This window comes from Pistacia vera, unplaced genomic scaffold (assembly GCF_008641045.1).
Source record: "Pistacia vera cultivar Batoury unplaced genomic scaffold, PisVer_v2 Contig658, whole genome shotgun sequence".
NCBI classification, from domain to species: domain Eukaryota; kingdom Viridiplantae; phylum Streptophyta; class Magnoliopsida; order Sapindales; family Anacardiaceae; genus Pistacia; species Pistacia vera.
Genome location: NW_022196510.1, coordinates 376,432 through 398,145, shown reverse-complemented (window position 1 = coordinate 398,145; position 21,714 = coordinate 376,432). Strand labels below are relative to the sequence as shown.

Genomic DNA, 21,714 nt, shown 5'->3' with positions numbered 1-21,714 from the left:
CAATTAAAAATGGACCTTTACTGCTTTGCCCTTGAGTATTTCCTCCACAGATGAGAGACAGAAACCGTAAATTCTCAGCATATATAGGAAGCCATTGAAACTGTAAATCACTTCTGCATATCAGAGCCAATAACAGAATCAGAAACACAAAACAGTGATATGCTTTCCATTTAAACATGGAGAACTGAAGAAAGAGTAAAGATTAGTGAGAATGCATAACAAACCATTAGTGGAGTTCTTCCAAATACCCTTCCACAGCCATTCTTCTTCTCTTCCATAACCGAAAATTTGATGAAATTGGAAACTAAAAATAGAAAATTGCATGCCTTAGAATGAAGAAAATTGATGTATGAAAAGTGGGGTTCATTCAATCAGAAATTTGATGGAACAAATAGATTGATTTAAAGAAAAAGAAAAAATTACCTCTCATTTTCCCCTTCAACGGTAGCGTAGCAGAGGGCAACGAGAAATATCTTTTTTCAGTGTTGTATTCTGATCAAGGTGGTTTGGTAGTGCCTTCAGTTTGGAGCAGCTATGAATTGACAAGGAAATCAAAGATGGCATGATCGTAATATCACCTTCTTCTTCTCCATTTCTTGTAGTCTCATAATCCCACTCCTCCCATTCATCCATATTCTGAAAAGTGAGAGTTTTTAATTTGGGGAAGAAAGTAAAAGATGACGATGTGCCATCACTTTCTATTCCCAAAAATTCATTACTCACTCTTTTTACACTCTTCATCGCCCATATCGATAACGATTCAAGGGATGGCAATTTTCCCAAGGAAGGCAAATGCGTGCAATTTACGCAGTTACGGAATGTTAAGTGACTGAGGTTAGTTAAGGACATCATCCAGTTGGGCAAAATAGTGTTGCCTCTGTATTTATCTAGCCGTAATTTCTCCAAATTTAAAGATGGTTGTAGGATTTCAAGAAGTGCTTCATCATCCTCATTCCTCCTCTCTCCTTCATCTTTTCTAAAATCTAAAGTCAAATGAAGGAGATTTTTCTGATTCTTAATTTTTGATCTTTTAGCCTCATTCACATCTGATATATTTCCCAACCCTCTTATATACAACTCTTCAAAGAGGTCAAGGTATTTCAAACCTTCAAGGCTGCATGCTTTGTCACCATTACCACCACCACCACTTAACACGAATTCCCTTAAGATTCGGAGATTAGTCAATCTTTGAATTCCTATAGGGATGTTTCTTAATGATGTAGTCCCATAATTTTCTAGATGCCTTAGTTTTATTAATTTTCCAATCCCTTGAGGTAATTCTTCCAGTTCTCTGCATTGATTAATGTCCAAAATTTGCAGATTATATAATCCGCATAATGCTTCAGGAAGTTTTCTGATCCGTAAAAAACTCAAATTAAGATACCTCAAATGTATCAATTTTCTAACCTCTTTAGGGATGTCTTCAATCACATGTTCATGCCGCCACGATGGACCTATGGATAATGCCTTTAAAGACGTCAATTCATCAAATAATTTTGGTAAAATATTAGGAGTCAATTGAACTTGGGAATCTTCAAAATTATATAAGAAACTGCGCATCCTTCTAAGACTAAAAACAGAATTAGGAAATGAATCCTCTTCATTAATTGTAACTATCAAGTGACAAACTTGCTCATGATAAGAAGAGTTTATGATTGGTTCATTAAGACCATTAACTTCTTTGTGGAGACATTCATTCTTACACAAGAATTGAGCAAAATCATGTACTAAATAATGCATCTTACATTTAAAGATATTATTCTTATCGTCTTTTTTGAACTCCTGGAAGAATGAGCGTGATGCTAAGTAGTCAAAATAGTTTTGACCAATTATCTCCATTACATCATTTCCTTCTCCTTTAAGATATCCTTGAGCCATCCATAATTGAATCAAATATTTTCTTCTTATGTTGTAGTCCTTTGGAAAGATGGCACAATATATGAAACATCGTTTTATCATAGAAGGCAAATCATTATAACTCAATAATAATGGCTGAAAAATATCTTTTTCAAACTCTTCAAGTTTCCATAATTCACTCTCTAAGATACTTTGCCACTCTTCCCTGTGTTTCTTAAAGCGCAAGAGACTCCCGATAGTCTTCACAGCAAGAGGCAAACCTTTGCACTTACTTAAAATTTGTCTACCAATCTCTTCAAATTTTTGACACTCCACTTGAGGCATACCAAAAAATGCTAATCGCCTAAACAACAACCAACATTCTTCATCAGGCAACTCCTTAACATTGATAATATCAATTGATCCCATCATACGTGCAACCGACTCTTTACGTGTGGTAATCAAAATTTTACTTCCATGGAGACCATTCTTCAAGCAATGATACAATGGTTCCAATTTTTTGTAATCTTCATTCCACACATCATCTAACACCAAAAAGAATTTCTTTCCCACAATAGATCTATTAATATGTCGAAGAAGTGAATCTAATTCTGCTAAATTTGAAGGAGAATCCTCTAAAGCCTCAATGATTGCTGTGGCAATTCTATACTCATCAAAATGTTCTGATACACATACCCACATTCTTTTGTCAAAACTATTTATTACTTTATCATCATTATAAGCAAATTGAGCAAGAATTGTTTTTCCAATGCCTCCCATCCCTACAATAGAGATGATAGGAAGTTGTTGTTCACTATTCTCACACAGCTTAGGAACTAAAATACTCTTTTCCTCAACTCGACCACATATCTCAAACACATCAACAAACGAGGTACTTTGTACTCGTTCAGACTTTTCAACACTTCTAATCCTGTTAAAAGTATACATATCTTTTTGTTTCGCAATGCCGTCTAGATTTTCAGTTACATCTTTTATCTTCATTGCAATGTCACGTCGTAAACTAACTTGTTTGAATGAAAAGCAAGAGGAGGGAAAGAAGAAACACACCTTCTTCTTAGGAACACCAGCATCTTCAGCTCCCTCAATTTGCTATTTCAACATGATGTAGTTCCACTCATCCAACACATCTTCAATGTCGTAGGATGCGTGTTTTAGCCGATCTAACCAAAGACTTACAGCTTTCTCCTTCACTTGCCTTTCCTCTGCATCAACAAGCACAGCTTCAATATCTTCAAGATTGCTCCTAAGCTTTTTGACTTCTTTTTCGACACCAACAACTAGCTTCACCTCCTGTTGTATCCCTTCAGCAATGATTGAAGTCAGTTGCTCCAAGACAGCGGAAACAATTGCTTCAGCCATGATCAGAGATGGAAACTGTTTGAATGAGAAAAGAACTGGAGAAAATGTTGAGTTATTAGAGAGGTGCTTGTAGCTGTGAAAATGAAAATGTTGATCCTTTGAATTCTTTAAGACGACTTTTCACAGTGAGAAAATTGGACGGAGGAGTCCCCACCCACATTGGATAGAGAGCTGTAATTCAAAGAAGAATCTTTTATTAGTAAAATAATGCACAACTTTATTAGTTAAAATAATGCAACAATTAAAATACTACATAAAACTAGAAGAAGCGTAGAAACCAACGAAAGTTTCATGGTAGCAAGGACCCGAGCATCTTTCATTTATACCAATAATTCAATTAAAATATGCAGACTTTAATGTCGATATATACCAAATCCGTTTAAGATAATAGAGTCAGTAATGGCGTGCCTGGTTGGCCAGCACCTTAAATCATCTTTTGTAATAGTCAAGCATGGGATCTCTTTCGCTGTGAAATGCATGTAAGGGGTTTGTTGGTTATGATGATCTGCACAAACCCTGCCATCTCTCGAAGATTAATACATTTTTCTTTTCCTTTTAAGAAAAAATGTAACTTATACAGGTGATCTGATGAAGAAATTAGCCACCATGAAAGTGGGCTATGGGCCAAGGGGCCCATGGCTCACGGTCCTGATGCAATTGTAACCCGCCCAGAAACAATTTTGTAAGGCTCTGTTATGTTTTGGGCCGTGGTTCCACGTTAAGGCTAGTTTTGTCATTTACTTAGAACTTTCGAAAGTTATATAAAGTGAAAGTTTCGCTTTCTGGAAAATGGAAGATAAGGTCTTGATCCCATATTGATATCAAATGATTTTCAGGAACACAACAGAATAATTCATCATATACTTACTGCATAAAACAAAACCTTGTTACAGTTTAAAGTGTTGTTTTCTGTTATGCCTGAAAAGTTATGGCTAACATGGACTCGTCAGCAAAAACCAATCAGGATTCAGGAAGGTTTTATGTCATCCAGGCGCTGTCATATCGCGTAATGACGGAAGAGGTATGGTTCTTGTTAGTACAACAGGTGAGTGCAAGTGAGTACCGAGCTTACGAATGATTAGAAATTATCCACCTGCCCGTGCCTTACGCAATTTGAGGATATTTCTCAGGCAGGTAACCAATGAGACGCAAAGAATGATACGCACGATATCTACCCACTTGCAGACTTATAATCATCATCTTGAACTCTCCCACTACAAATAAAGGACACCACTCTCATTTACAGGATTGACTAATCTTTGTCTGAAACAACTTATACTCTCCTTTCTCTCTCTTTGTATTCTCTCTAGATTATAATTCAGCTCGCCTCACACGACCTGATTTCACCCTTTTATTAATACAATAGCAGTAGACGTATGATTCGCTTTTGAGCATCCGAATCACTTTAAATATCGCTTCTCATTCATTGTTTCATTTCATTAACACTTTGCACGTGTGATTTTTAAGTCCGCTTAGCACTTTGCACGTGTGAGTCGTTAGTATCAAAATCAAGCATCAACATTTTCCTTCCAAAATCATTAATTTTCAGTAAGGTGACGAACTAATTACAAAAATGTTTATCAAAACATCAGCTAACATTGGATTTTAGAGGTCATTTCCAATCCCAGATGGCTCATGTTTCAGATGACTATTTCTTGATCTAGAAGCTAAGCTGTGAACGATTCCTCCAAAAATTAACTCTGTCCAAGCAAACTTCCAAATTCTGAAACAGCAAAACCACCAAATGATTAATTGTTTTCTGTGAAAAATGGTTAACAATATAATATATTTTGACTATGACTTCATCTACCTTTATAAACAGATTAAGCTGAAGGGTTGCTGTCTTCTTGATGAGATGAAGCAAACACTTTTCAGAATTCTAGAATAAACCCTAAAAGGGCTTTCTGGCCTATATGTAATGTATACATAAGGTATATGGCTGTATCTTTAGACTTTAGCCAATATTTCATGTATCCTTTTTGAAAGAATTGAATGAGCTTGTTCTGCATTATTTGATGGAGATGGAGTCTTTCTTTGTACGTGAAGCTCTATGATGAAGACGATAAATTGAAGGTATTTTTCTCTTTTCTTTTCATCTTTTGCATCTCTTAACATAGTTTAATCCCCTGGCCAGTCTTATTTTAAAATTTTCAGGAAAGAAAATTCGAATTCTGACAAAAAACCAACTTATATAATAGGAAAATGATAGAGTTACTGAAAAGTGTACACCGAAATTGTGCACCGAATGACGTGACAAAATCTTGACCGTTGATTAATATTAACTTATAATGAATAAACGGTCAGGATTTTATCACGTTATTCGGTGCACAAATTCAGTGCATACCCATCGGTAACTGTAGCATTACTCTATATAATATCAATAATGTTATGCTTACTCACGAACTTACTAACCATCATACTAACTTTTGTAAATATAAAGCATAGTACTGGTACCATATGTAATTTTAACAAAGGTGAATAAAGTGATTAGTAAGTTTGTGAGTAAGCATAGCATTATTCATATAATATATATATATATTAAAAATTTGGGGAAGAAAATTAAAAATTCAGTTATATTTACACACACACACACACACACACATATATATGTGTGTGTCAATTTACGCAGACCTCGATTAATTTTCAGGAGAGACTAGCGTAACAATCCACTGTCACGACACTTAAATCACAGATGTTCAAATGAAAAATCGAACATGAGGCCGTGTGTCTATCTGCACTATGAGGGTGTTTGTCTAAGCTTATAAGCTGGTCAAACTTGCTTATAAGCTGACTTGTTTGTTTATAATTTTTTTGAGCTTATAAGCTAAAAAAATAAGTTGGGGAGAGGTACTTTTTTTTTTTTTTGGCTTATAAGCACTTTGCTTATAAGCTAGTTTGACCAAGTATATTACCACATTATCCTTGTTTAATTTTAAAATTTCATAGTATGTCATTGTTTAATGTAGTACCTTTTTTAGTAATTTTATAATAAAATGTACTTAAAAGCCACATTTTACCAAACGCGTCAATTACTTATCAGTCACTTATAAGTACTTTAACCAAACACGTAATTGCTTAAAATTTCAAATGCTTATAAGTTAGTTTTAGCTTATAAGCAATTGTTGCTTATAAGCTAATTTTCATAAGCTCAGACAAACATCCCCTATCTCCAACATATCCTAACCATTCAAGCTACCCACGAATCAAAGATAATAAATATTTATCTTTTAGTATAAATAGTTACTAGATGGACGTATTTGGCACACGACATAACATAGCATTAAATATATTGCATAGCACTAAATAACAAACACTGCATTGTATTAAACAATGTCAAAGTTTAAAATAATGTAATGATTCTACATTAACTAATGCCTACTCAACTAATGCAATGTTACTTAGCTTTAATTTTAGACAAATAAAAAATGCTAATTAATTTAATATTCAGGAAATTTAAATATGCCGTGGTTGGCCCAACTACAATCAATGTCGATCAATAATATTCACTACCATTCAATGTCGATCAATAACAGTCACTACCATTGACCGATGTTTACCACTATTTGAACGACATTATTGGAAAAACCCGCTGCCTTAAGAAAAATTGGAAAAACCTCGTATACACTGGTTGATGGAAACAAAGAAAGAAAATTGGAAAAACCCGCTACCTTGAGAAAAATTTCTTCTTTCTAGTTTGTAGTTAAACTTTCCGCAGATTTTAAAACTAATTATTTTCCATAATTCCTGGTTTCTTCAAAGAATCAAAGTTTGAACTATGTCTATCATTGGAGAGGCTATTCTTAGTGCCTCCGTGGAGATGCTTTTCAAGAAGTTGACGTCAGCTGAACTGCTGCAGTTTGCACACCAAGAGGAAATCCTAGCTGATCTCAAGAAGTGGGAGAGAAATTTAATGAAGATTCAAACAGTTCCTAGCGATGCAGAGGAGAAGCAGAGAACCAAGGAGCCTGTGAAGATCTGGCTAGCTGAACTTCGGAACTTGGCGTGCGACGTGGAAGACATTCTGGATGAATTTGCAACCGAAGCTTTGCGAAGGAAATTGTCGCTTGAACGTGAAGCTGACGCCAGCACAAGTATGGTATGCAGATTCATCCCTACTTGCTGTACTAAATTCAGTCCAAAATCCCTCAAGTTCAATTCCATGATGATGTCCAAGATAAGGAGATCACTGTCAGATTGCAAGATATCGCAACGGAGAAAACAACCTTCATTTGAAAGAGAATTCAGGGGAGAGGTATGGCAAATTCAGAGATAAATTACCTACAACCTCTTGGTGAATGAAGCTACCATATTTGGAAGGGAAAAAGATAAGGAAACCATAATGGAATGGTTGTTTAGAGATGAAGGTATGGGTATTGTAGGAATGGGAGGAATGGGGAAGAATACTTTGGCTCAACTCGTCTACAATGATGCCAGAGTAAAAGGTCATTTTGATCTTAAATTCTGGGCTTGTGTTTCTGATGATTTTAATGTTATCAGAGTAACAAAAAGTATTCTACAATCTTGTTCTAATGAGACTTCTACAGATATTAGTGATCTAAATTTGCTTCAAGTTAAATTGAAGGGGACAGTATCAGGAAAGAAGTTTTTGCTTGTTTTGGATGATATGGGATCTGCCTGAAGAGAGGAGTAGCATTTTACCTGCTCTTAGATTAAGCTACCAATATCTTGCTCCACATTTGAAACAATGTTTTGCATATTGCTCAATATTTCCAAAAGATTATGCTTTTGAGAAAAAGGAGATAATTTTGTTGTGGATGGCTGAGGGTTTCTTACACCGAGAAATCAATGGGAAGCAAATGGAAGATTTAGGTCACAAAAGTTTTCAAGATCTACAATTAAGGTCATTTTTTCAACATTCAAATAGAGAGATTACTCGATTTGAGATGCATGATCTTATGAAGGGCTGCAGGAGAACTATTCTTTAGAATAGAGGATATGTCAGATGCTGTTAAGCAGCGAAAATATTTCAAAAACATTCGCCATTTATCCTACACTGCTAGAGAATATGATTGCACCAAAAGGTTTGAGCCATTTTATCACATCAAACATTTACGAACCTTCTTACCTCTACATCTAATGGAAAAATACCCAGGATGCTGTTATTTGCCTTTTACCGTCCTTTCTCATTTCTTGCCAGAACTACATTGCTAAAGAGACAGTGGTGAGAAGTAAAATCGACCTCATGAGATCAGTGAACTATGTGGTTCTTTCTGATATTTCAAGTCCTGTGTTTTTAGAGCGGTTTGTGCAAGGGTTATGGAAACTTGAAGATCTCAAGATTGTCAATTGTGAAAATCTAACATCTTTATGGCATAACGGAAATGGATTACTGCAAATTATTAACTGTATCGATAATTTGGTGATTGAGGGTTTTCCAGAACTTCTTTCCTTAGTCGCGGAGGAAGAAGAAAAGCAACTGCAGCAAGGGTTGCCTTGTAGACTACGATATTTTTGTTTGGGCTTCTGCGATAGCCTAGTGAAGCTACCTCAAACACTGCACAACCTTTGTTCTCTTAGAGAGATACATATCGCAAACTGGAGTCAATAGCAGAAAGGTTACAGAATACATCTCTTGAATGTATTGAGGTTTATTCCTGTAAAAATTTTGAAGTGTTACCTGATGATCTGCCCAAACTCTGCCATCTCTCGAACATTATTATTTCAGACTGTAAGAGTCTTGTTTCCTTTCCAGGGGAAGAGATGCTTTCCCCGAAATTAACTGAGATCAGAATCTTGTCCTGTGAGAAACTGAAGGTTCTGCCCAACTGCATCTACAAACTAACCTTCCTTCAAGAGTTAACTATAGAAGGTTCTCCAGGCATTGTATCCTTCCCTGAAAAGGGGTTTCCCATCAACCTTACATTTCTTGAAATTGAAAATCTAAGGATATGTAGGTCAGTGTTCGAGTGGGGACTTCAAAGACTCACCTCTCTTAGACAACTTATGGTTGGAGGACGATCTTCGGATGTTGTGTCCTTTCCCCAGGTTCCTTCCTCTCTAACTAGCCTGGAGATTTCAGATTTTCCAAACTTGGAATCCCTATCCTCCATTGACAGAGACCACAATTCCTTGGAAAATTTATTTCTCTTTAATTGCCCTAAGCTCAAATCATTTCCGGATAAGGGCCTGCCTTCCTCACTTTTGGCACTAAGTATCATTGCATGTCCTCTGCTACAGCACAGGTGCAAAAAGTATGAAGGACAGTATTGGCCCATGATAATCCACATACCTTCCATCCATATATGTTAGAAGCGGCAAGAGGCGTTTGGCTTTAATAGAGAAGCTAAAATCAGTTTCTCTCATAATTCATAGCTCTTCATCTCGTCAAGAAGACAGCAAGAAGGCCCATTCAAATCCTTCAATAAAGGTACGCCAGTCCATTAATTTTAAAAACTACTTTTTCATGAATATTTTTTCATATACAGAAACCAGTTATTTGTTGATTTTAGCATTTCAAAATTCAGTGGTTGCTTGGACAGAGCTAAAGTTTGGAAAGCAAGCTTCAAGAAATATAATCATCCTCAAACCTGAGTCCCTCGTTCCTTCTTTTGTTTTGGTTGTGGCTTTTAACTCAAGTTGTATTCTCGTTTTGATTTTCTGGTTTAAGAATGGCGGGTTTTTGGCAGGGGCGTAGCCAGGATGCTAGTAAATGGGTTAAAAAAAAAAAAGTTAGATAAATTTATAATAAAATATATACTAAAGTAATAAATATAAAAAATGTACTTTTAAAAGTTATATATACCAAATTATCAATTCTATAATTGTTCTTGATAATTTTTTATATTTTAAAAATGTTGCATAATTGCTTCATTGACAATTCTATCAAACATCTTTCTCTAAATATATGTAATAAGACAATCATTTAATAATTGATCTCACATTCGATTCTATGGTCGATTTTTCACAATCTTTATCGTAAAAAATACTCTTTCAACACTTGCAGTTGCAATAGGTAATATCAATGCTAATTTTATATCTTAAAAGATAACAACACAAACAAAAACACTCTCCTTTTCTATATTATACTCTAACCAATTTGCATATTCTCTAATTCAAATGAGATTAAAACAATGCATTAAATTCCTAACTGCTCGCTTTTTAAAATTATGATTGTGTGGTTAGCCAGGTCCTTTTTGTAAATATACGTCTTTCTCACTTTGTCTCTATCATTAGGATGATATTATAAAATTTTAATCATCAATTCAAGATCTACAGGAAGATTACTCAAATTAAGCTTAACATATATTTGTCTTGAACTAAATTTCATAAGCTCATTGTGAACATTATTGTAACGCCTTATGTTTTGTTCAATTGATGGTTCCTTATTAGAAATCTTTCTTTTGATCAAAAACTTGTCCATAACTAAAAAAATAAAATAATTTTTATTATCAGAAATATAATTTATTTGCAATTACAATTAAAAACAACAAAAATTTATCAAAATTCAACTAATAACTTTTCAAATAATTTCGACTAACCCAATAAAATTCAACTCATAAACCGATGAAAACTCATCAAATCTAACTCTAAATATCAAACAATTAACCAATATATCAAAATTAAATCAAATCCTCAAATCTCTACAACTTAGGGTTTCATCAATTCTTTAAAACATATTCAAAATTAACTCAATAACTAACCACAATTTATCAAACCCAACTTGAAACAACAATTAATTAACTCATACCTCAACATAAACAAGATTAAATCAAAACTCACATCAAAATCTAAAAATTATTTCAAACTTATTTATTAAACTTAACAAAAATCCAAAGGAGTAACCTTTCATGATCTTTCATCAATTAAGAAAGTTAAAAGAAAAGAATTAATTTTAAGTAAAAAAATAAAAATAAAATTAATATCATCTTACCTTATAATCCAAAGGAGTAACCTTTCTTGAGTATCCAACCAAAGGAAAAATATAACATGAAAACAAAAAAAGAGAAAATAAAGAAAATAGTAAAATTTAAAGTATTAATTAATAATTAATAGTTTATTTTGTGGGATCAACATGAAGTTAAGTTAAGTTGAGTTAAAATTGTAAAATCCTTAAACTATTAACACTTTTTTAAAATTTTTGAAAAGTTCAGTAAGTTCAATTGAACCCACAAGTCACTATATGGCTACTTATCTAGTTGCTAGAGTGGATTACCATTAATTCTGTTAAAAGGAAGGTATTCGTATTTCATAATCAGACGTGAAATTCTTATATTTATGAAAGATGAACAATTACAAAAGTATTTGCCAAGGATGCTATTTTGCTGACCATTGAGTGCCAAGGCATGGGGCCAAAGACATTGGCCGGAAATAGGGTAGGTGATCTTTTGACCCGATGGTCAACTTTACAACAAGAAGCTCCTTTCGAGTCCTTCTATAAAAGTTACCAAAATTCATTTTCAATCTAATAATTATTTGGTGGTTTTGGTGTTATAGAACTCTTTTGCTGTGGTTGTGGTTGTGGTTGTGGTTGTGGCTTAAACAAGTTGTGTTTGGTTTTCTTGCTTTCATTTTTCTGCATTGAGAAAGGTAGCAATGGCGGAGTTGAAATTACTCTGTGATCAATTTGTTCATAGATGGTTCTGGTATCTGTTTTCTATTAGTCTGATCAATTGTTTGTTTATCAAATACAAATATGAATGTGGGTTATGTTCATGCTTTGTATGATTAATAGAAATACTTTTTCGAATCTCATGTCATTGATCAATGTGTATTTTTGTTGCGGGCGCAATGAGATTCTCCATATCTAACCAATATGGGGATGTCGAAGGGCGAAGATATAGAAGATATTGATCCAATCTAGATCAACTATATGCTAATGTTGAGGGTATATTATCCGTTTGGTACAATTTCCTCGACTAGAGATTAAAAAAAAAAAAATAATAATGTTATACTTACAAAAAATTTCATATAAATCGATGTGACAAAAAATGAATAAAAGAGTGAATATAATGAATTGGACTTTTTGTTCTACCCCTCAATTCATTTTTTATTACCTTACTTTGTTTTGAGATCTTTGTAATATTTATTTGTAAGTATAATATTATTGAAATAAAAAAAAAAAGCTTATTTGAGAAAGTTTATAAGAGTAGAGCTTATGTGAAAAATCTGCTTCTTGTTTCGTCAATAAAATGTAAAATATTTTCTAGTATTAATTTATCAAAATCGGCTTTAATATACAAGAATAGATGAAGTCAAATTTATAAAATATATGAGGATTTTTTTATTTTTTTATTTTGGAATTTCAATATTTTTAATAAGCTTAAAACAGTTTATAGGAAAAGCTCCAAATTTCAGCTTCCATAAACCTTAAAATAGGTTATTTATATTCCTATAAACACTTTTAATATGAAACCAAAAAGCTTAAATAAAAAGTTTCAACAGTGTTTATAACTTTAAATAAGCTCTTTGAGCTAATACATAAACCAAACAATCTCGTAAATAACACTCATTGGCTGATTTGTATTAATTGTGTGAGGTTAATATATGTAGTATCATTATTTTTTTTTTATTCCTATATAAATTTTTTTCCAATATATTATTAAATACATTCTCAATTCTTTTTAAGGAAAAAAAGTAATATATATTATTTGATGAAGAAATTAGCCACATGAAAGTGGGCTATGGGCCAAGGGGCCCATGGCCCATATGTAACACTAACTGCCCAAGAAAGGCCCATGGACCGTGGTTCCCCAATAAGGGTAGTTTTGCGATTTCTCAAAACTTTGGTGATTTTTTATAATGCTTTAAAAAGTGGTCATTTGTGAGAAAAACCCCAGTGGCAACCACAAGTCCACAACCACAAGTCGAAACCGTGAGAGCGAGCGGAGATCCACTTCTCTGAAATTTGAAATTTCACTTCCCCGCGCTTTCTCGGTTCCCAAACACCGGTAATCGCTTCACTACTTCTTCTTTCGACTTCTTTTGTTAATTCAATTTCTGCATTTCTGTGTTTGATCGCCGAGAAACCCAAGGAAAAACAACAGAAAACTTGATTCAGTGTGAAAATTCGCTTGTTTTGCATTATTTGATGTAGATGGAGTCTTTGTACGCGAAGCTCTTTGAGAAATACGATAAATTGAAGGTATTTTTTTTTTTTTCTCTTTTTCTTTTAATCTTTTGTGTTTCTGTTAATTATCGCCGAGAAATTAAGGAAAAGTGTAGGAAATGTAAGTCCTTGCTGATTTACATTAGAGGAGAGAAGAAGCTGATTTTTTTTTTCTTTTTCAGAAGAAAAAATTCACTGAATTTGAAGAAATTAACAAAGATCAAGAATTGAAGTTTGTAAATTATGTGACTGGTATGTATTTCTTCAGCCTATCTACCTAATTCTCCGAATTATTGAGTTTTTGTTGTCTTGATATGTTATATTGCAAGAACTGAGTGCCATAAATGAAATGGAAATTTTATGTAGCTCGTAGATTTGATTTCTATATTATTTTGCGAATATGTTTGATTATTGGACGCAAGCTGTGAGTTCTATCATCCGAATAATTTAGGTCAAATTCAGTCACTTCTGGGCTGACAATTTTATAATGAAATGTTGACTGATATTGTAACATATATAAAGATCTGAAGTTACTGTGCTTTCAAAAGAAATCCTGTTCAATTTTGTTTTCTTCTCTTTTGTTCTTGAGGCTTGATTTATGGTGGACATGAAGAAGCCTTTTTCAGCATGTTTGCATCTTTGAGGTTTTTTTAAGATCATATGGCATATTGCCATTGCCTTAAAATACAACTTCTGGATATTTCAATTAGTGTTGATTCGACCATAAGCATTTATCAACTGCTTGTGGTCTGTTGTCATCTTTGTAAGCATAATGACCATACTCTTAGTGTTTGTTCCTCTTGTATAAGTCTTTGCAGATGAAGGAAAATAAATTTGTAACAAAGTTTTTTGTGTCACTGCCAATATGATTCGAACTATTAAGGTCAAACTGGGATATTATTTGGGTCTGTTTAATTTCAAGAATCAAAAAAAGATAAATTTTCTATTTTATAACATGTCATCTCTGTAAAAAACCTATGAAGTGTTTTTCAAATGTAGTGGTTTTTCTTTTTTATATCTATTTTACCTTGTTCACTAGAATTATAGATCAAATTCAAAATTTAAAAATTCCTCAGTATTTTACTGTTTAATTCATTTCATTGCAGCTGCAGAAGAGTTGATAGAATACTTGAGAAATGATAATGACCAGTTACGTGCTCAAGTTAACAACTTGAGAACTGAAGTGGACACCATCAGGCATGGCTTCTAAAGCTTTCTTTTTTCTTAGTTCTATTTGTGCTGTTCCTTCTTCTTCATTTATTCTTCTCTCATATTGTTTTTCTGTTTTGATAAAGGGGCTTAAATAACAGAACTCTGCAACATATTTACTTTCATTGCAGGTGCACCAACAATGAACAAGTTGTTGAGTACCAAAAACTTTTAATGGAAGAGAACCAAAAGAGTAAGAAAAAATGAGTTAGTTTGATAGATTTCTTTGGTTAACTCTTCATTTAGTGGCAAAATTTTGCACCTTGAGTACCCTCGTCTCATTCCATCTGGACACATTATATTTATATGGAAAACATCTCATGCTTATGAATGAAATAGAATTGATTCTGTGTAAGAAGGTTTGTGTGATGCCCAAGGTTTTTGATAATCATTGTTATAAGATATTGCTTACTATGACATTTCAAGTTGATTAATTTCTGTAAAAGGTTCTGCTTTTAGGAACTTTTTATACTTGCATTTGTATGTGAATCATACAAAAGATGTAGCTGACAGATACCAGCTAGTTATGTTGGTTAAAACATTCAAATTAATAACTACTGAATGTGTTCACTTTTTTAAAGTATTGGATGGATTCTATGTGTACTTCAAATTGCTGCTACATGTTTGAGCTCTTTATTTGGTTTTGCCTTCGAGATTAAATTTTTAGAGACTCATATCTAAACGGCTTTCTTGATACCCAAGCCTTTTTTGATACTTCTATGGTTCATGTCTAAGTATTGTGACTGATTTGCACGAAAGTGATTGATCAAAGTATTCAAAAGCTTACTATTTGTAGTATATGTTTGAATATTATTTGGCAACTTTCTGGCCAAGTAGTCAAATCATGTTCACTGTTGAGGATCTCAAAATTTGTGGCAGATAAAGCTCTGTCTGAAGAAGTTGAGAGGCTCCAAAAGTTTTATCAAGAGAGAATTTCTTCATGCTCAAAGGATGACAAAAATGATAACATGCAGCTGAATACTCCTAAAGGTGCCCAAACTGTATCTGGAAAGTTGCCTACTGGCTCCTCCAAAAGAATGAAAAGAAAGCGTAGCAGTGAAATTAGGACTGAGAGAGAAGGTACAGTTATGCCTAGTTGCAGTGGCCAAGATGATGCCATTGCAGGAGAATCAATGAAGGATTTATCAAAAGAAACTGTGTCCAGTGGAGGTTTTGTATATGATCGGCTGGTATGCTTATAGCCCTATGCCTTTTGCGCTGAAATAATTAGTTCCCTCTCTGACTATTTTATTGTAATTCCAGCCAGAATGTTGCAAAAGAACTATTGACAGATCAGGTAGACTTTAGAAATTTTACTTACACATGAATACATGATGTTATTGCTTGAATTGTTTGTATTAACTTTTTGTCTTTTTTAAGGTGATGTAAATGACAGTGGTTGTCCTAACTGTCTGTTTCAAGCTCTCGTTGAGTACCTAGTCGGCATGAAAGTATCTGCACTTTCTCAAACTGATGGAATATGCATTTCAGCTCTGCATCAATCAAGTGGTAATTCTTAATTCTGGAATTCTTTCTATTTACTTGAGTCTGTTTTTTTTCTTTTCTTTTTTCTCCATTGCACTCCTGCTTGATTGTTTTTCCACCATGTCTAAATGTTATTTGATTTATGTATTTTTGTTTATTATCCAAATTGGTAAAAGATCTAATTGGATTAAAGGAAATATACACGAGTAGGAAGATAGAACTCACTAGAAAATCATGAAGAATTCCAGAAATGTTGAAATTTCACATCAAATCTAAAGTGAATGCTCTCTTACAGCTAATATTTGATCAGAAGGCTATATTTTGATGGTGTGTCGTACTAATTAATAGCATCCAATCCGAGAGATGGAATATGGGATGCATTCTATTTTGAATAAACCAAATCTGCTTTTAGGATACAGATGGAGGAAAAGGATTCTAGTTATTAGACAAAATATCGAGACATTTTCTTTCCTAATGAGAGACCAGCTTCATGCTTACATGGGTTGTCAGATCTTTGTAATTGTAGGTCATGGGATGCATGCACGTACAAATGTATGCTTAATTGATACTTCTGTATTTGACACTAAATCTCAGTCTTCTGCAGGTTTTCTGTGTAGTTGTGTTTCAGTCAAATTTTGACCCAAAAAAATCATGCACTCATTGAGATTACATTACAGGGGTTGAACTGACACTATTGTTTTGTCGTGTCCATAACAGGTTACTCATTCAGTCTAACATGGGTAGAAAATGCAGCCGGGAAGGAATCAGAGCTGCTCTACCGTGTAGTATCTCTCGGAACATTTGAGAGAGTAGCGCCCGAGTGGATGAGGGAGGTCCTAATGTTCAGTATGAGCATGTGTCCGATATTTTTCGAGAGGATAGCACGTGTGATCAAGCTACATAACTAAGAGTTCTCCCTTTCTGACTGTTGTGATCAAGCTAAGATTTCTTGCTGTTTTCTGATTTAAAATTTCTCTTCAAATTGACAACTGCTGAGTTGTGACGAGCTGCTTTTGATAGGCTCTTGTATATCTTGTTTTAGGCAGACATTGAAACCTTCCAATCAATGTCTACTTGCTCGATTAGCGTCTTCACTTGTGAATCTGAAAACACGGTATGTAATTAAATTGTTTAGGGTTTATTGGTATGGTGTTTGATACTTAAACTCCTACAAATTTTAGACTTTAAAATTCTAATTTTATTTTGTTTGTTTATGAATTTTTTGGATAATTTTTGTGGTAGAATTATTTAACTTTGAATATAAGTTTCATATTAGAAAATATTATTTTGATTAATCTATTCTAATAAATACTTTATATATAGTGTTTTACTTTTAATATATATATATATGTGTGTGTGTGTGTGTGACTGTGTATTAATCTAATGGAGTGATCCAAAGTTTTCTATTAAAAAAATAACCTAAATCTATGCCATCCCATTTTTTAGAGTGGATAATAGAGCGGATTTGGATATTCATTAAAAAGGTAGACATGAGCATAGGCATGAATATCTTGTTTCTTGTTTGTTTAACTTTTCAAACTCTACTCTAAAAAAGTGAAAAACGTGATTGTTTTAATATTGATTATTCAATTTAAAATTCAATCTTCTTCTATTCAACTTAAAACATTTAACAATTACTTTTTTTAATAAAAATTTATAAATTAACAAAAATAGTCTTATCTACCCAAGCAATATTTACCCGTTAGTAACCATCGACAGTCATCACCGTTGTCACTGTCGGCTGTTGACATTGGAACAACACACAATTGATCGGATCTAGTCGATCTGACTATTTTCGAACTCAATTTTTCGAGTACCCAAACCAATTTTGCCAGAAAAATCGGGTACTCAATAACTAAACCGCTTTTTAGGATCCTCGATTTTTTGGGTATCCGAATATTCAAGTCAGTTTTCACTTACCCGAATTTGCATAGCCTTCCTTGAATTTTTATTTTTCACATTGCAAATACAATTCCTTCCATATACTACATCAACTTTTAATTTAATACTTTAAATACTTAAGATTTCAAATCTGACTTATGGAAAAGTTAATTAGCATTCTCTTCTTGACATCTATATTATACACAACTTATTATAATTAAAAGTAAAACTGTATATTAGAAGAGGAAAAATCAAATATTAAATAAGCCAACATATATCAATCAACAAGATCTCAAAATTTAACACTATTAAAGAATAAAAATCAACTAAACAACTACGACAAAATTAGAAAATAAACAAAAATCCTCTCCAAGTTTAATCAACCGAACCCAATATATATATATATATATAAACTGGCTCAAATCTTTACATCATAACTAAAAACTTAAAACAACATAAGAATAGTAATGAACAAAACCAAAACTTGAATCAAAGACTGACGAATGAAGAAGCCAAGAAGTGAAGAAGATGTCTGACGTGATGGACAAAAGTGAGAGGCTCTGTTTTAAAAACCGGACCGGACCGGCCGGTCGGACCGGTTGGACCGTGAACCGGTAGCTTCTCCGGTCCGGTTTAGGTCTCAGGGGGGTTTTTGAAATATTTTAAAATTATGAGGGTTACTTTGTAATTTTATAGGGGTATTTTGAAGATATATCAAAAGTTTATGGATTAATTGGTAATTTTATTGGGGTATTTTTGGAATAAATAAAAATTTTAGGGACCAATTTAAACTTTTTTAGGGGAATTTTTGTAATATATTAAAATTTAAGGGGTTAATATGTAATTTTTTAAAAATAAAATATTGCTGACGTCATCGGTCCAACCGGTTGGACCGATTGAACCGTGACCCGGACAGCAAAACGGTTTGTCCTCCGTTTTGGGTTTTAAAACAATGGTGAGAGGAAGATTTGAAGATGAAATCAAGAAGATGCAAATTGCAATTGGAGTGGAGAATTGGAGAGAAATGTGCGGGTTATTGGGTTAGACTTTTACAGCAAATACAATTTGGGGCTTTTGCCTCTTGAAAGTTGAAAGGAATTAAAGGAAAATGAGTTTTTTTTTTTTTTTTTTTTTTAAATTGAATTGAATTATTAGTTATATAAGCTCGAGTCTAATTAAGCTGTAAAATCGATTACCGATCAAAAGGTTATATCACATCAATAATTCAACCCATTTTTAGTATTATTTTAAGAGTTAAAGACATAACTTCTCCCATATACAATACTATAACAAAAAAAAAATTGTTGTTAATGAATTATTAATAGTTGTTAGTATATATTATTAAATTATCCTTTCATCGTTTATTTTAATATTTAAAATTTGACAGCATGCGAGTTTTTATTATTTCCTATACTTTAATAGATTTTTTTTTATTTTATCCTACCTCATGAAAATTAATTCATTAACTCTTACAATCTTATCTTAAAAATAAGATCTCAAATCAGATTGCGAACAAATAAAATAACCATTTTTCCGATTGATAAATATTTTCAAATTCCATCCTATGTGGCAAAGGCGCTCTTTTTAATTTAAGTACCAAACTCAAGAAAGCAAGGTGCGCATGTTAGCGAAAGGCAGGCAACGTAAACATCCATGAAAACTAGCCGTTGCATTACCCAAAGAAAGCACGAATCTACGCCGTCCTTGCAACGTTCATATTATTTTAAAAAACTCCACAAAAACGACGGCGTTTAGCCTCTCCCTCATTGTTTTAAACCAAACCCACAAGCCTCCGCTCCTCACTCCTCTCTCTCTCTCTCTCTAAAAAAAACGTCCCCGTCAGACGAAGAAGAGAAGAAGTAAAAAAACTCCACTTCTTCTTTTCTCGTTTTTTCCCTCTCGAAAGAATAGTTCAAAGCTTTCTCTTGTTGTTTTTCTGGGTTCTTTAGATTTTGCTGTTTGGATAAAGAATTGATCAAACAAAAGAAGAAGGAAACGAAGTTATGGCTACTGTTATGGGTACCAAAGCAACACTCCGTGGCCTCTCCGACCGCCACAACGGCCACTAAGCAATCTGTTAATCGCGTCAAGACCGTTGATAGTCAATCTGTGCTTAAAAGGTTGTTTATTTATTACATTATTTTTTTTTTTTTAATTTTTTAGTGTTTGTTTTTGTGAATTTAATGTGGGTTTGTGAGGTGTTGTTTAATCTCTGTCGGTTTATTTTTTCTTGATTTATGGGGCTTTCTTTTTCTTTTTTACTTCCTTTTCAAAGGTGAATCTTGAGTTCTTGAATTGGGTTTTTAAGTTGATTTGATGCTTATTTCTAGAAGTTTTTTAGGATTTTTGGGATTTTCTAACTGTTCTTTTTCTTTATGTTTGATTGAACAGATTGCAGTCTGAACTGATGGCCTTAATGGTAAGAGACTGATCTATATGTTCTTTTCTTTTTACTTCCTAATTTTCTGTTTGGATGGGAAGAAAATTAAGAACCCAGAAAAGGAAAGTTACCGTTTTCACTAAGAAAAACAACTTTTTAAAATTTTAAGTTTCTTACAAGTGAATTTATGCCCGAATCTGTGATCTATTTCTTGTATTTTACCTAAATTTCTGTTTGCTTTCTGAGAAAATTTATAAACCAAGAAGAGGAAAGTTACTGTTTTCACCAAGAGTAATGATCCTATTTCAAGGCTTAAGGATAAGTTCGAAGTTTCCTATAAGTGAATTCAATATAATTTCAGATGAGTGGAGATTCTGGGATATCTGCATCCCTGAAGAGGGCAACATTTTCCTGGAAAGTACAACCATGGAAGAAAGACACAGTTTTGAAGGCACAGAGTACAGCTATCCCTTTATTTCCCAAACGATTATCCATTCAAGCCTCCCAAGGTGAAGTTTGAAACGGGTGCTTCCATCCAATGTTGATGTTATGGCAATATTTGCTTGGACATTCTCCAGGTAACCTTCCTCATTCTGCACAAGTTTCTCCTCTAAATGCATTATCTCTATATAGTTACATATCATCTGAACTCGGTTTCGTTGGTTTAAAATTTACAGGATAAATGGTCATCTGCTTATGATGTGAGAACAATTCTGATATCTATCCAGAGCTTGCTTGGAGGTATGCAAATAATTTTTCTGAATTTGGGGATTCTGACATCTTGTTTTGTGAATTATTCTTATGGTTTCTACTTTTTTTACGTTATCTTCAGAACCAACATCAGCTCTCCTCTAACACAGTCAAGCAGCTCAGCTATGGTGCAATCAAGAAAGTATGCATAGATCGATGAAAACTACTTAGTTGGGTCACTTTCTTGTTTATTCTGAGCGTTTAATGTTGATTCATCCTACAGGACGGTACACGAAATATTAAACCCATTTGGTTCATGTGAAGTTGGTCTGATTAATTTTCTTGCTGTGAATTTTGCAGAATATAGAAAGATGGTTGAGAAATTGTATAAGCCTCCAAGTGCAAGAATGAAGGAGTGTGAAGTTTGATTGTTACAAAAAAAAAATAAAACAAAAAAAAAAACTCCTTTTTGTTTTCTTGTATTAGGGAGAGAACCAAAAGTGTATCTTTGTTGAGTGTGCTTTGATTATTCTTTCTTTACTTCAGAAGTGTAGCTGTCTCTTTACAGATTAAAGGGATGTTTATCAATGAATGAATTCATTTTTTTTACTTGAAAATAAATTGAGGCTCTTTATTCTTTGCCTTTATATCTCAATTTTGTTGCTTGATTGAGTGGTTTGAAGTAGAGTTTCTCCACCTTTTAAAGACAAGTTTCCGGAACCCAGCAACACTTGTTTTGAGCATCACAAAGGAAATTCTCAAGCGATTTTAGGCCCTCCAGTATGTA

General features: G+C 33.4%; 2 protein-coding genes and 1 pseudogene across 2 annotated transcripts; 2 read left to right on the top strand and 1 right to left on the bottom strand.

Moving 5' to 3' along the window:
* Positions 1 to 438: 438 nt before the first annotated feature.
* LOC116112251 (putative disease resistance protein RGA3) lies at positions 439 to 3,216 on the bottom strand. Its single transcript, XM_031398404.1, has 2 exons — positions 3,034 to 3,216; positions 439 to 2,946 (listed from the first exon to the last, which is right to left on the bottom strand). The coding sequence occupies exons 1-2, from the start codon at positions 3,214 to 3,216 to the stop codon at positions 439 to 441; spliced, it is 2,691 nt and encodes an 896-aa protein (XP_031254264.1).
* Positions 3,217 to 13,034: 9,818 nt separating this feature from the next.
* On the top strand, positions 13,035 to 17,142 carry LOC116112274. The gene is made up of 8 exons (XM_031398435.1): positions 13,035 to 13,318; positions 13,465 to 13,534; positions 14,389 to 14,479; positions 14,623 to 14,684; positions 15,371 to 15,681; positions 15,755 to 15,788; positions 15,872 to 16,000; positions 16,694 to 17,142. Exons 1-8 carry the CDS (start codon positions 13,271 to 13,273, stop codon positions 16,882 to 16,884), a joined length of 936 nt encoding a protein of 311 aa, XP_031254295.1. The 5' UTR covers positions 13,035 to 13,270; the 3' UTR covers positions 16,885 to 17,142.
* Positions 17,143 to 18,809: 1,667 nt separating this feature from the next.
* Positions 18,810 to 21,355, top strand: LOC116112250 (annotated as a pseudogene).
* Positions 21,356 to 21,714: the final 359 nt, after the last annotated feature.